Raw genomic sequence first — 14,314 nt, 5'->3', positions numbered from 1 at the left:
TAAACACAATATACACATTTATACACTATCAACCATTAAACTACATAAACACAATACAACAGTGATGTAATAAAGATCCTCATGTGCTGCCTGTTGTTGTGTTTTTATCTCAGTGTGTCTGATTGACACATGAGTTGTTGTGTTTGTGTGTAAAATGTGTGTTGGTAAAGTTCATCATGTGACTCAGTGTTGAACCAATCAGAAACAACCTGTAATGAAAAATTAACGACGTCACTTTGTTACAAACTTGAACTTTAATTGTTTCTTGTTTCGTTCTTCAATGTTTGCTGGAAACTTGTTTTAATTCAGACTCAAAACTCAACAGACTGAACTTAATATTTATGTACTTTTACTGTAATACTGAGAGAATCATGAAATAAAATGAAATGTTTAATATTATAATTATGATCCTGCAGCTCTTTAATATTCAAACACAGAAGACAGTTGATGGTCCACATGTATCACATTTATTATAATATAATTATTCATTATTTTGTTACATGCAGCAGAAATAAACCAGTTTCAGCTTTAAAGGAACATTTCGTCTCTTCGGTGTAAACAAACAGAATCTGCAGACATTAAAACAAAACAACTCATCTGATTTATTGATGATTTTATGATGTTAAAGGTTCATTTACATCAGTAAAGTTTATAAAACTGAACGATCCTCGACGTGTTGTGTTAATGCTCGTACGGAAGCCCGCAGAGGACAAACCGAGGATGAGTTTTACATGTTAAAGGCTCGTGTTTCTCTGTTGCCATGGAGACGACACAGGGCAGGAAGTTACTTCAGCGGCGAGAAGGAGCACGGAAACATGAGTTTATTCTCCTGAGAGTCCAGATGGACGACGCTGTTTCTGACTGAGAGACACAGAGAAACATCTGTCAATAACATTGATTATTAGCTGGATTCACGACTCTGATTGGTCCGAAGCACCGGAGACACAAACACAAAACCTGAAGCTTGACAAGATGGATTCTGGAGTGATGTTGTGATGTCATTAATCCAGCGAGACGACTCAACATCCAATCAAACAGTCACATGACGCCTGATTCTCTGTTTGCTTTACAGTGTTAATGATTCCTGGAGGCTTTATATATGATGATGTCATATATTATATATGATGATGTCATATATTATATATGATGCTGTGATGTCATATTAACCCCTAATATGAGCCTGGATCCGGTCTGAGATCCGGTCTGAGGTCTGAAACCATCTGGAATCTGTTTCCTCTTTAAATCTGGAAGTTATTGATGATTTTACCTCACGTGTTATTATTACTGTATCGATTCTACTTTTATTTCATATTTATCTGGTAAAATCTCTTTTTAAAGAACTTTCTAACTTGTTTTTGAAAAGTGCTGAATTAATAAAGTTATTATTGTTACTGTTAGTCACCTCATCCAGGAAACTGGGATTTTTCAATTACAATAATTGATGCAGTTTTACTAAATTACAGCAACTTTTCCTCATGAAATGTTCAAACCAGCAGCTGCTTGTGGTTTGGACCAATCGTGGCGTTTGGTGTGGCGGTAACTGACGACAAATCTCACCTGCCAACAAACACGATGCCATAGACGAGCAAAACTATTCCCAAACGTTCCCAAATGTTCCCAAATGTTCCCAAACGTTCCCAGATGAGGTTTGATTCAGTGAGTCAGGAGACATAATCTGCCTCAAACATAAACATCAAACTAGATTTATTTTAATAACATTATTGATGATTTTATTTGCTGCTGATGTTGAGCTGAAAGTTTATTTAATAAAGGTTATAAATGGAACTCAAGTACAGTATTTTCTGTTTATAGAATGTTGAGTCCTCATGGTTCTCATGTTCAGCTGAACTATAGTTGTTTCTGTGATCTGCAGGAAGTCGTTACGTACGACTCTTCACTGGCAGCAGTTTAAATAAATCACATTATTTTACTTTGACATCATCATTATCATCATCATTATCATCATCATCATTATTACCACTGACAGCTGTTGGTCTGTAGTTTTTTCTTTCTTTACAGTTCATCCAGTCAGATATTTGAGGTTTCTTGTGTTTCTGTCTCAGTTAAACACAACAGATCTGTGAAACATTTCAAACCTTCAGCAGAAACAGAATCTGATCCAGAACTGTGACGCCATCACAGCTAAACATTTGGACCAATCAGAGAGGAAAACAGATGTGATGAAGGTCATCTGCACGTCTTCATGTCAGCGTTCAGCTACAGGAAGTTTGTCTCTATTAAAGCTTCTCTATAAACAGAGTCTCACCTGCAGCGACCACTCTGGCATCAGTGTGAGCTTTATGTCGAACTTCAGCTCGCTGGTCGGCGCTCTCGAACCACCAGAGGGTGTGAACTAAGAGACACGATGACATCATCAACCACACACACACACACCTGTTTACATTCAGTGCAGACAGGTGAGCAACAGTCTCAGCCTGTAAAAAAGTCTAAAAACTGGACAGGATGAGTCCAGGAAACATCTGGCGCACCTCTGTTCTGCAGCCCAAACTCATTGTGGAAAGCTCCCACAAGCTTGCCGTACCCCGGTGCATCATGGGAGGTGATGGCAGCCTGGAAGGCGTCGCCCCAAACCGCTGGACCACCAGGACGCATCAGGAAGGACATCAGCTCGTACGCACCTGAAACACACGGCAGCTGTCACACCTGTGATTGGCTGCAGTTTTTACAGTGTCTGAGTGGGCGGGGCTTACCGCCCTCCTGTGGCGGCCTCTGCAGGCGGCTCCAGGGAACCAGGTACGTGACCTCGTTGTGCTGACTCGTCAGCATCGGCATCGCCTTGGAGATGTAGTCTGAGATCCAGGAGGGGTCCTGGGCCAGAGCTGCCCGGACCGCTGCCCGCTGGGAGTAACTGTCTGAGGAGCAGAAGACCAGCTCAGCTACACTTTACACCACAGAAGAAGAAGAAGAAGAAGAAGAAGAAGAAGAAGAAGAATCTCCTCACCATACTTCCATATATGGAACACCTGGTTCAGGCCGCCGTACTCCACGCTCCAGTAGCCAATCAGCTCGGAGTGGGCGGTGCGCAGGTGGATCTTCTCATTGGTCAGTTTGAGGAAGGCGGTGTTCTGGTCCGGACGGATGCAGTAGGTGCGGAACTCGTAGAAGGTTCTGTGTTTCTGCTGGGGGCTCGTAGAGAGACGCACACGAGGCTGCAGAGAGGAGGGAAGAGAGCAGAGGTCTCACTCTGACTGTCAACAGAGGAACCGACAGCTGCTTCACTCTTACACAGTTTTAACTTTTTATTCACACAAATAACTTTAATCTAAACTGTCTTGTGGTGTCGTTACATATGATTTTACATGTTTTATATGTATATTATTCATATGTTTTATTTTACTGTGTATGTTGAGCATCTTTAGGGTCAATAACTCTTCTCTTGTCTTCATATTTGTTATTTCCTTTAAAAATAAACTTCACTGAACAGTTTTACAAAGTTCATTCATTGGTTTCATGTTTTGGACGTTATTATATAACAAAAAACAAAAGAAAACATTAATAACAGTCCACTAACTAGATTTGTTGCTATGGCTGAAAGTCCAGAATGAGCCTTTAAACTCAACAGTTTATTCAGTTTCTGCTCATTGACACGTTTCAAACTGTATTTGAAATGTGGAGCTGAACATTCAACTGCTTTAATGACTAATGAGAATAATAAATAATAAGAAAAGGAAAGAAGAATATTGATTTAAGGGACAGATGCAGAGAATTCAGGTTCCTGCTGCCACCTGCTGGACAAAATCAATCAGTGCAGGTGATCAATACGTGACTGTGGACCATGAACCAAGTCTGCAGAGTGAGTGTGTGTTAATGCAGAAAGTAAACAGTTATTATCTGCTGACAGTAGATAAAAACCGACTGCTGTCAGTAAAAGTACATAAGTATTATGAGCTTGATGTAGTTAAAGTATTGCAGTAAAAGTACATAAGTATTATGAGCTTGATGTAGTTAAAGTATTGCAGTAAAAGTACATAAGTATTATGAGCTTGATGTAGTTAAAGTATTGCAGTAAAAGTACATAAGTATTATGAGCTTGATGTAGTTAAAGTATTGCAGTAAAAGTAGTGGTTTGGTCCCTCTGACTGATATATTATTATATATGACATCATTAGATTATTAATAGTGAAGCATCAGTGTTAGAGCAGCATGTTACTGTTGTAGCTGCTGGAGGTGGAGCTAGTTTACACTACTTTATATACAGTTAGCTAGTTTAGTCCAGTGGTTCCCAACCTAGGGGTCGGGCCCCTCCAAAGGGTCAGCAGATAAATCTGAGGGGTGGTGAGATGATTAATGGGAGAGGAAAGAAGAAAAAACAAAGTTCTGATACACAAATCTGTTTTCAGTTTTTGGACTTTTTCTCTAATCTTTGATTTTTGCTGAAATATTGGATCATTTGAACATTTATTGAAATGAAAGCATGTGAGAAGTTTAGAGGGAAAAATCACTATTTGGTGGAGCTGTTAACAACTCATAGACATGTGAAATGTGACCCCGACTACACACTGCTTTTTGTAAGACGTCAAAAGCCAAAAAGGTTGGAAACCACTGGTTTCATCTTTAACAATGTGTTGTATTTTAAAAGCTTGTTATATTATCCATTGTGTCAAATCTTCATCTGAAAAGTAACTAAAGCTGTCAAATAAATGTAGTGGAGTAGAAAGTACAATATTTCCCTCTGAAATGTAGAAAGTAGCATCACATGGAAATACTCAAGTAAAGTACAAGTACCGTAAATACTGTACGTACAGTATTACTTATTAAGTTACTTTCAATCACTGCATGTTATTGCTACAACTACAGATTACGTAACTGTTCCAGTACTTAAAGGACTATTGATGAAGACAGTTTAAACACATCTGTGTGTGTGTGTGTGTGTGTGTGTGTGTGTGTGTGAGGCGTTCAGGTGAACTGGTCTCTGCAGGTTTTTCTCTGCTGCTGGTTAATTTTAAACTTCAGGTTTTGACCTTTTCACTGAGATCAGTCCAAAGATCAACGACAGACTTGAGAAACAGATCAGAGTCGGTTTGTTTGAATGAATCTGCAGACAAACTGTGAGTTTCTGTGTCGTTCACATGTTGATGTTTCTATGAAACTAACTGAGCTGCAGTAAACTGTGATCATTAAAGCCTCTGACAGGCCTGTTGCAGTCTGAGCTGAACAACCTGCAGCAGAGTTTAGGTTTGGTTATATGAAGGTTAGTTGAGGGTTAAAGTGAAACTCACCTGAGCAGCAGCAGCAGCAGCAGGTGAGAGCAGCACAGCAGCTGATCTCAGCGAGGAGCTTCTGAACTTCAACATGTTGAAACTAAAGTGACAAAAACAGGCAAACAGAGAGGAAGTTATCTGTCAGCCAGAGATCCTCTGTAGCCGAGAGCTCTCACTCCACGCGGAGAAAGCCAACTCGAAATGTCTGTTGTGTTACCATAGCAACCGATCTGGTACAGCCATAGAAATCTGAATCAACTTTATTGGCAAAGAACATTTAAAAGAGAACTTTTATCTCACAGACGACCGGCTCGTTTTAATGTGTTGTTTTTTTTCTTCAGGTGTGTTTTTGTGTTTTTAAGGAAATAATAAAACATTGAAATATATAAACACAGATATGAGTGATTCACGTGAATATAAACACAAATGGACATAAAGTTAGATGAATACTGAATAAAAGAAAAGCACACAGAATACAGCAATATGTTCATAATAATATAATTGCAATGGTTATGATACTATATATAGACAGACAGCATTCAAACATCTTCTTCTTTTACTTTAATGTTTGTTTTCTGAGAAACATCAGAACATTGTTTCTGTTTCTGGTTCAGGAAGTTTCTACAGAGTGAGACCTCCTGTCTGTTTTGCTCCTCTCAAACTGTAGGAAGTTGTGACGTCATGATGTTTAAAAAGTCTCATTTTCATGAATGAATCACGTGTTTTTATTATTATTATTATAGCCTATTGATCCTGTAAATGTCCGCGTGCGACGTGTTTGATTTTAATGTGAAGTTTAAATTTTATTTTCTATTTTTTTAACGGAACATAAACAACTGACGCGTTTTACGTCACTTCCGCAGAGGAAGTCAGATGTTGCGGGAGTCTCGTGCGTGTTGAGCTCCAAGGTGAGGTGAACATGTGGAAGCTGCTGCAGGTGTCGCTCCGCAGCGCGGGCTGGAGGAGCGTTTGTTTCCCTGCCCGCCGGCTCCCCGCGGCGGGGTCACGCCGGGTTCCCGCCCGCCAACTCTGCAGCAGACCCGCCGGAGGAGGAGCCGCCCGGAGCTGCACGGTGGACCCGAACCTGGAGGAACAGTTCGTGTTCCTGGACTGCACAGGTGAGTCAGAGGACAGGTGGGCTGCTCACACACAGAGATTACAAAGAGCTTCATAATGACAACATGAAACACTGAATACGGTCATAAAAAAGCTTCAGACTTTCTCTCCACTAAATTCTGTGATCTCAGTTTCCACAACTTTTCCTCATGAATGTTCAAACCAGCAGCTGCTTGTGGTTTGGACCAATCGTAGCGGTTGGTGTGACGGTAACTGACGTCATTCAGGTGGAAGATGAACAAATCTCACCTGCCGACAAACACGATGCCATAGACGAGCAAAAACTATTCCCGAATGTTCCCAAATGTTCCCAAATGTTCCCAGATGTTCCCAGATGAGGTTTGATTCAGTGAGTCAGGAGACATAATCTGCCTCAAACATCAACATCAAACTAGATTTATTTTAATAACATTATTGATGATTTTATTTGCTGCTGATGTTGAGCTGAAAGTTTATTTAATAAAGGTTATAAATGGAACTCAAGAACAGTATTTTCTGTTTATAGAACCTTGAGTCCTCATGGTTCTCATGTTCAGCTGAACTATAGTTGTTTGTCTGCAGGAAGTCGTTACGTACGACTCTTCACTGGCAGCAGTTTAAATAAATCACATTATTTTACTTTGACATTTTATTGCAGAAAGAGACAAAACATCACAAACTGAGTCACAAAGCTGTCACAACACATTTACCTGTTCTCTGTTCTTCCTCTGTCTCACCTGATCCAGAAGACGATCCGCGTCAGGAGGAGAAAGACCTCGTCCTCCACCAGATCTCTGATCAGCAGCGGATCTCTGATCAGCAGCGGATCTCTGATCAGCAGCGGATCTCTGATCAGCAGCAGATCTCTGATCAGCAGCAGATCTCTCCGGTGAAGCAGCTCAGGTCTCTGGAGCGTCAGCTGCAGGTGTTGAAGGGCGTGCACCCGCAGGAGGCGGAGCCTGACTCTCTCATTCAGTTTGATGACGTGGACTTCCCGCTGGACCCGAGCATGGTGGCCTCCCAGAGGAAGAGGAAGGTGAAGACAGGTGAGCACAAGATCTTCGGGACTCCGGACGTGGACCAACCGGTGAGCGACACCTGCTGCTCGGGCTGCGGCGCCGTCCTACACTGCACCACCGCTACCGTCCCCGGATACCTGCCCAGCGAGAAGTACAAGGTGCTGCTGCAGGAGGAGCGTTTGGGCGGCGCCACCTGCCAGCGCTGCTACCTGCTGACTCACCACCACAAGGCCTTGAACCTGCAGCTGTCCAAGGACGAGTACCGGGCCGTGGTGCGGCAGATCCGGCCCCTGAAGGCTCTGGTGCTGCTCATCGTCGACCTGCTGGACGTCCCCGACTCCATCGTCCCCGACCTGCCGGAGCTGGTGGGCGCCAACAAACACGTGGTCGTCCTCGGCAACAAGATCGACCTCCTGCCCGCAGACTCGCCCAACTACCTGCAGCGGATCAAACGCCAGCTGTCTCGGTACTGCCGGGACGCCGGGTTCGGCGATCAGGTGACTGACGTGCACCTGATCAGCGCTAAGACCGGGTACGGCGTCGAGGGTCTGATCTCCAGCCTGCAGCGGTCCTGGAAGTACAAAGGTGACGTGTACCTGGTGGGAAGCGCCAACGCGGGGAAGTCGACGCTCTTCAACACGCTGCTCGAGTCCGACTACTGCAAGTCCAAAGCCTCTGATGTCATCCATAAAGCCACCATATCCCCGTGGCCTGGTGAGCGCCAAACTACACTCAGCTCTCTGTCACTTTAATGTTTGTTTGTTTACTGTCAGACAGACAGAGCAGAGCATGATGGGAAATGTCTCATGAATCTGCAGGCTCCGCCTCTGAATTCAGCTTCAACAGTGAAGTTCGTTAATCAATTAGACATTTACCTGGTTCATTTTGTTTGGGTTACATAATTACCTCAAACTGACTCTTTGTTGTGTGTTTGTTGTTTCCTGTCGTGATGCGTTCAGGGACGACTCTCAACCTGCTGAAGTTTCCGATCATCAATCCGACGCCGTACCGGATGTTCCGGCGGCAGGAGCGTCTGAACGAAGCGTCGCGACAGACTGAGAGCGAGCTGCCGCCTGAAGAGCTGAAGAGGCTGCAGCACTTCAGCCGGCAGGGATACTTAGTGGGTGAGACACGGGGAGGAGGGGGGGGAGTGGGGGGGGGGGGTCACTTCCTGTTTGATCAGGTGATCCAAACCTCACCTGTGTGTGTGTTCAGGTCGTGTGGGCAGAACCTTCCGGACTGAAGCCGGATCCAGACGGGACGAGATCGAGTTCGACGCTGACAGTTTGGCTTTTGGAGAGAACGAAGACGGAGAGATGACAGCGGCAGGTGAGAAAACTGACAGACACATCTGATTGGATGATGGGTGTGTGACATCATATCAGTCGTGATGATACAGGTGTGAATCTGTGAAGAGAAATAAAAGTCACCTGGATGTAACTCAGTTCTGTGAGTACTAGCGGAGCCCTTCGCTTCTCTATTTGTCCGCCTCCGCACCTGAGAAGGATCTTTGCACTCATCATCCAATCAGGACGTAGCAACCGCGTAGCAACCCCAGCGCTGCTTGTCTCCCATTGAAACTCAGCCACAAACAACTGGGACCAGCTGGGCTTACTGGTCAGAGGGCTCCACACGTACTCATAGAACTGGAGTTACATCCAGGTAACCGCTACTTCACCGCCTGTCTGATGCTCCTCCCGGCCATGAAGCAGTCCGCCGTAATCGTGCCTGCAGGTCCCTGACCTCGCACCAGTCTGCAAACACCCGCCAACGTGGCGTGTAGACCGTAGAGATGGAAGGGGAACGTGTGTTCTGAATAGTAGAGACCGCCGAGGTTAGAGCTCAACCACGCGTCTCCCGCGCCGGCCGGCTGAGGGTCCCGCCCCTACTGGTCAGTGTGGGGACGCGGAGCTGGCGCTGTTTGTCCCGATAATTAATCAATAGAATAATCGTTAGTTGCTCACTCTGCTGATTCTGACCTTTGTGTGACCTTTGACCTTTATGTGTCGCCAGCTCCCAGCAGGTCACCTGACGAGTTCACCTACAACGAGCTGAAAGATGCTCACTGGCTGTTCGACACGCCGGGGATCATGAAGGAGCACGATGTGAGACGCACAGTACATCACCTTCATCACCTTCACCATCATCATCACCTTCATCATCTTCATCCTCTCTCTCTGTCTCTCAGCTCCTCAGCCTGCTGAACGAACAGGAAGTGAGGTCAGTGGTTCCCTCTCAGGCCGTCGTCCCGCGAACGTTTGTGTTGAAGCCTGGAACCAGTCTGTTGGTGGGAGCTGTGGCCCGGATCGACTTCCTGCAGGTCACCCGATCAATATAATCAATATAATCAATCCAATACACCTGATCAATATATCAATATAATCAATCCAATACACCCGATCAATATAATCAATCCAATACACCCGATCAATATAATTAATCCAATACACCTGATCAATATAATCAATATAATCAATCCAATACAACAGCTGATCAATATAATCAATATAATCAATCCAATACAACAGCTGATCAATATAATCAATCCAATACAACAGCTGATCAATATAATCAATATAATCAATCCAATATACCTGATCAATATAATCAATCCAATATACCCGATCAATATAATCAATATAATCAATATAATGAATCCAATACATGTTATTGATTGGCTGTTATTTGTGATCTATTATTGATCGGCTATTACTGATCGGCTGTTATTGATTGGCAGTTATTGATAATCTGTTATTGATCATGTCTCAGGGGGAGAAGTCCTGCTGGTTCTCGGTTGTGGCCTCCGGTCGGGTTCCGGTTCACGTCACCAGTCTGGAAAAAGCCGCCGGCGTTTATGAGAAACACGCCGGACACGTCCTGCTGGGGGTGAGATGGCGCTCTGCGGTCACATGACTCCGTCAGCTGTTTGAACGTGTTGCTGACACGCTGTTACTGTCGTGGTGCGTTCAGGTGCCGCAGGGAGGGTTGGAGCGGATGAAGGAGTTTCCGGCGTTGGTTCCTCAGGAGTTCAGGCTGGAGGGTCGAGGTTACCTGGAGGCGGCGGCTGACATCAAACTGTCGTCTGCAGGTAAAAACACTTTGATATCATTTATATATAAATAAATTAATTCTGTTCACGCGTCACAAAGGTAAAACACATCTGATGACATTAATATCACATCTGTACCTGAAGACGAACAGATGTTCAGTCTGATGTTTCTACTCATGAAGGTACGACTCCAGTCCTGCTTTACTTTTACACTCAGGTAGTTATGTTGATCAATACTTTACTTCTACTGGACTATTTGTTTACTACTTGTTCACTACTTGTTCACTACTTGTTTACCACTTGTTTACCACTTGTTTACTACTTGTTCACTACTTGTTTACTACTTGTTCACTACTTGTTCACTACTTGTTTGCTACTTGTTCACTACTTGTTTACCACTTGTTCACTACTTGTTTACTACTTGTTTACCACTTGTTCACTACTTGTTTACTACTTGTTTACCACTTGTTTACTACGTGTTTACTACTTGTTTACTACTTGTTTAGTACTTGTTTAGTACTTGTTTACCACTTGTTTACCACTTGTTCACTACTTGTTTAGTACTTGTTTACCACTTGTTCACTACTTGTGTACTACTTGTTTACTACTTGTTTACCACTTGTTCACTACTTGTTTACTACTTGTTTACTACTTGTTTAGTACTTGTTTACTACTTGTTTACCACTTGTTCACTACTTGTTTAGTACTTGTTTACCACTTGTTCACTACTTGTTTAGTACTTGTTTACCACTTGTTCACTACTTGTTTAGTACTTGTTTACCACTTGTTCACTACTTGTGTACTACTTGTTTACTACTTGTTTACCACTTGTTCACTACTTGTTTACTACTTGTTTACTACTTGTTTACTACTTGTTTACTACTTGTTTACCACTTGTTCACTACTTGTTTAGTACTTGTTTACCACTTGTTCACTACTTGTTTAGTACTTGTTTACCACTTGTTCACTACTTGTTTACCACTTGTTCACTACTTGTTTAGTACTTGTTTACCACTTGTTTACTACTTGTGTACTACTTGTTTACCACTTGTTCACTACTTGTTTAGTACTTGTTCACTACTTGTTTAGTACTTGTTTACCACTTGTTCACTACTTGTTTACCACTTGTTCACTACTTGTTTACCACTTGTTCACTACTTGTTTAGTACTTGTTTACCACTTGTTCACTACTTGTTTACCACTTGTTTAGTACTTGTTTACCACTTGTTCACTACTTGTTTACCACTTGTTTAGTACTTGTTTACTACTTGTTTACCACTTGTTTAATACTTGTTTACTACTTGTTCACTACTTGTTTACCACTTCTTTAGTACTTGTTTACCACTTGTTCACTACTTGTTTACTACTTGTTTACCACTTGTTTAATACTTGTTTACTACTTGTTCACTACTTGTTTACCACTTCTTTAGTACTTGTTTATCACTTGTTCACTACTTGTTCACTACTTGTTTACCACTTGTTCACTACTTGTTTACCACTTGTTCACTACTTGTTTAGTACTTGTTTACCACTTGTTTACTACTTGTGTACTACTTGTTTACCACTTGTTCACTACTTGTTTAGTACTTGTTCACTACTTGTTTAGTACTTGTTTACCACTTGTTCACTATTTGTTTACCACTTGTTCACTACTTGTTTACCACTTGTTCACTACTTGTTTAGTACTTGTTTACCACTTGTTCACTACTTGTTTACCACTTGTTTAGTACTTGTTTACCACTTGTTCACTACTTGTTTACCACTTGTTTAGTACTTGTTTACTACTTGTTTACCACTTGTTTAATACTTGTTTACTACTTGTTCACTACTTGTTTACCACTTCTTTAGTACTTGTTTATCACTTGTTCACTACTTGTTTACTACTTGTTTACTACTTGTTTACCACTTGTTCACTACTTGTTTACTACTTGTTTACTACTTGTTTAGTACTTGTTTACCACTTGTTCACTACTTGTTTACCACTTGTTCACTACTTGTTTAGTACTTGTTTACCACTTGTTCACTACTTGTTTAGTACTTGTTTAGTACTTGTTTACCACTTGTTTACTACTTGTGTACTACTTGTTTACCACTTGTTCACTACTTGTTCACTACTTGTTTAGTACTTGTTTACCACTTGTTCACTACTTGTTTACCACTTGTTCACTACTTGTTTAGTACTTGTTTACCACTTGTTCACTACTTGTTTACCACTTGTTCACTACTTGTTTACCACTTGTTCACTACTTGTTTAGTACTTGTTTACCACTTGTTCACTACTTGTTTACCACTTGTTCACTACTTGTTTACCACTTGTTCACTACTTGTTTAGTACTTGTTTACCACTTGTTCACTACTTGTTTACCACTTGTTCACTACTTGTTTACCACTTGTTCACTACTTGTTTACTACTTGTTTACCACTTGTTTAATACTTGTTTACTACTTGTTCACTACTTGTTTACCACTTCTTTAGTACTTGTTTACCACTTGTTCAGTACTTGTTCACTACTTGTTTACCACTTCTTTAGTACTTGTTTACCACTTGTTCACTACTTGTTTACCACTTGTTTACTACTTGTTTACCACTTGTTCACTACTTGTTTACTACTTGTTTACCACTTGTTTGGTACTTGTTTGTCCTGATTGGTGGATTAAAGTCCTCGCTGGGAGGAGCTGAGAGAGGAGACGCGTCAGCCGGATGTTAATCAACACATTTAAAACTGAGACTGAATTTAATGTGAATCAGTTTAATCTGAACTGATCAAAAGTTACTGTTAATGAGTTTTAATAATGTCAGTACAGCAGACAGCTGACTGACTGTCTGACTGTCTGACTGTCTGTCTGACTGACTGTCTGTCTGTCTGACTGACTGTCTGACTGACTGACTGACTGACTAACTGTCTGACTGTCTGTCTGCAGGTTGGGTGGCTGTGACGGCGGTGGAAGGCGAGCAGCTGCTGCTGAGGGTTCACGGTCCGGCGGCGGCAGGTTTCAGTCTGAGGACGCCGCCGCTGCTTCCTCACATCGTCTCTCTGAAGGGAGAACGAGTCCGAAAATCTGCCGCCTACAAACCGGTGAAGCCGGCGGGGCTGCTGGACGGCGGACTGTCGGCCCGCGGAGCCGAGAGGCTGCAGGTGGTGAAGAAGAAGAAGAAGAAGAAGATGATGATGAAGAAGAAGATGTGAACTCAGACATCCTGCAGAGGACGCTCAGATCCTTCCCGTCTCTGAGTCGTTTATTTATTCTGAAACATTTTCTCTGCAGACAGATGTTGGTGTGTGAGTGTTTGTGAGTGTGAGTGTGTGTTTGTGTGAGTTTGAGTGTGAGCGTGTGTTTGTGTGTGAGTGTGAGTGTGTGTGAGTGGGTGTGAGTGTGTGTGAGTGTGTGTGAGTGTGAGTGAGTGTGTGTGTGAGTGGGTGTGAGTGTGTGTGAGTTTGAGTGTGAGCGTGTGTTTGTGTGTGAGTGTGAGTGGGTGTGAGTGAGTGTGAGTGTGTGTGAGTGTGTGTGAGTGTGAGTGAGTGTGTGTGTGAGTGGGTGTGAGTGGGTGTGTGAGTGTGAGTGAGTGGGTGTGTGTGTGTGTGAGTGAGTGAGTGAGTGAGTGAGTGAGTGAGTGAGTGAGTGAGTGAGTGAGTGTGAGAGTGAGTGTGTGAGTGAGTGAGTGAGTGAGTGAGTGTGTGTGAGAGTGAGTGTGTGAGTGAGTGAGTGAGTGAGTGAGAGTGGGTGTGAGTGTGAGTGAGAGTGGGTGTGAGTGTGTGTGTGAGTGAGTGAGTGAGTGAGTGAGTGAGTGTGTGAGTGAGTGTGTGAGTGTGAGTGAGAGTGAGAGTGTGTGTGTGTCCAGGTGCTCTGAGAGGTTGGCAGCAGTAATGTTGATCCTCATTGGTTGAGCAGATATGACATCACATCCCAACAAAGATAAAAAGAGATAAA

At 42.8% G+C, this 14,314-nt stretch overlaps 3 protein-coding genes and 1 pseudogene across 8 annotated transcripts in view; 2 read left to right on the top strand and 2 right to left on the bottom strand.

The window, feature by feature from the left end:
• Positions 1-14,314, top strand: part of LOC121901528 (NLR family CARD domain-containing protein 3-like) — a 481,268-nt gene that overhangs the window by 113,180 nt on the left and 353,774 nt on the right. The window lies entirely within an intron of this gene.
• The window catches only part of LOC121901527, a 118,335-nt pseudogene that overhangs the window by 19,781 nt on the left and 84,240 nt on the right, over positions 1-14,314 (bottom strand).
• Positions 445-8,278, bottom strand: nipsnap3a (nipsnap homolog 3A (C. elegans)). Of its 3 annotated transcripts, none has more exons than XM_042418393.1 (7): positions 8,243-8,278; positions 5,241-5,322; positions 2,963-3,170; positions 2,712-2,873; positions 2,490-2,639; positions 2,267-2,353; positions 445-861 (listed from the first exon to the last, which is right to left on the bottom strand). In XM_042418393.1, the coding sequence occupies exons 2-7, from the start codon at positions 5,313-5,315 to the stop codon at positions 785-787; spliced, it is 759 nt and encodes a 252-aa protein (XP_042274327.1). In that variant the 5' UTR covers positions 5,316-5,322; positions 8,243-8,278; the 3' UTR covers positions 445-784. The 3 variants fall into 3 exon arrangements, with proteins under 3 accessions (XP_042274327.1, XP_042274325.1, XP_042274326.1); XM_042418391.1 differs by lacking the exon at positions 8,243-8,278 and adding an exon at positions 7,055-7,136; XM_042418392.1 differs by lacking the exon at positions 8,243-8,278 and adding an exon at positions 7,028-7,046.
• On the top strand, positions 6,058-13,708 carry noa1 (nitric oxide associated 1). 4 transcript variants are annotated; one of them, XM_042418377.1, is made up of 10 exons: positions 6,058-6,340; positions 7,064-7,125; positions 7,180-8,050; positions 8,296-8,460; positions 8,552-8,665; positions 9,350-9,441; positions 9,525-9,656; positions 10,106-10,222; positions 10,307-10,424; positions 13,307-13,708. In XM_042418377.1, the coding sequence occupies exons 1-10, from the start codon at positions 6,142-6,144 to the stop codon at positions 13,570-13,572; spliced, it is 2,136 nt and encodes a 711-aa protein (XP_042274311.1). In that variant the 5' UTR covers positions 6,058-6,141; the 3' UTR covers positions 13,573-13,708. The 4 variants fall into 4 exon arrangements, with proteins under 4 accessions (XP_042274311.1, XP_042274312.1, XP_042274310.1 ...); XM_042418378.1 differs by adding an exon at positions 10,568-10,602 and having other exon boundaries at positions 7,064-8,050; positions 13,307-13,410; XM_042418376.1 differs by having other exon boundaries at positions 7,067-8,050.

The sequence above is a fragment of the Thunnus maccoyii genome, chromosome 8 (genome assembly GCF_910596095.1).
Source record: "Thunnus maccoyii chromosome 8, fThuMac1.1, whole genome shotgun sequence".
Taxonomy (NCBI): Eukaryota; Metazoa; Chordata; class Actinopteri; order Scombriformes; family Scombridae; genus Thunnus; species Thunnus maccoyii.
The sequence above is the reverse complement of the archived record's forward strand: the minus strand, read 5'-3'. Positions and strand labels throughout refer to the sequence as shown.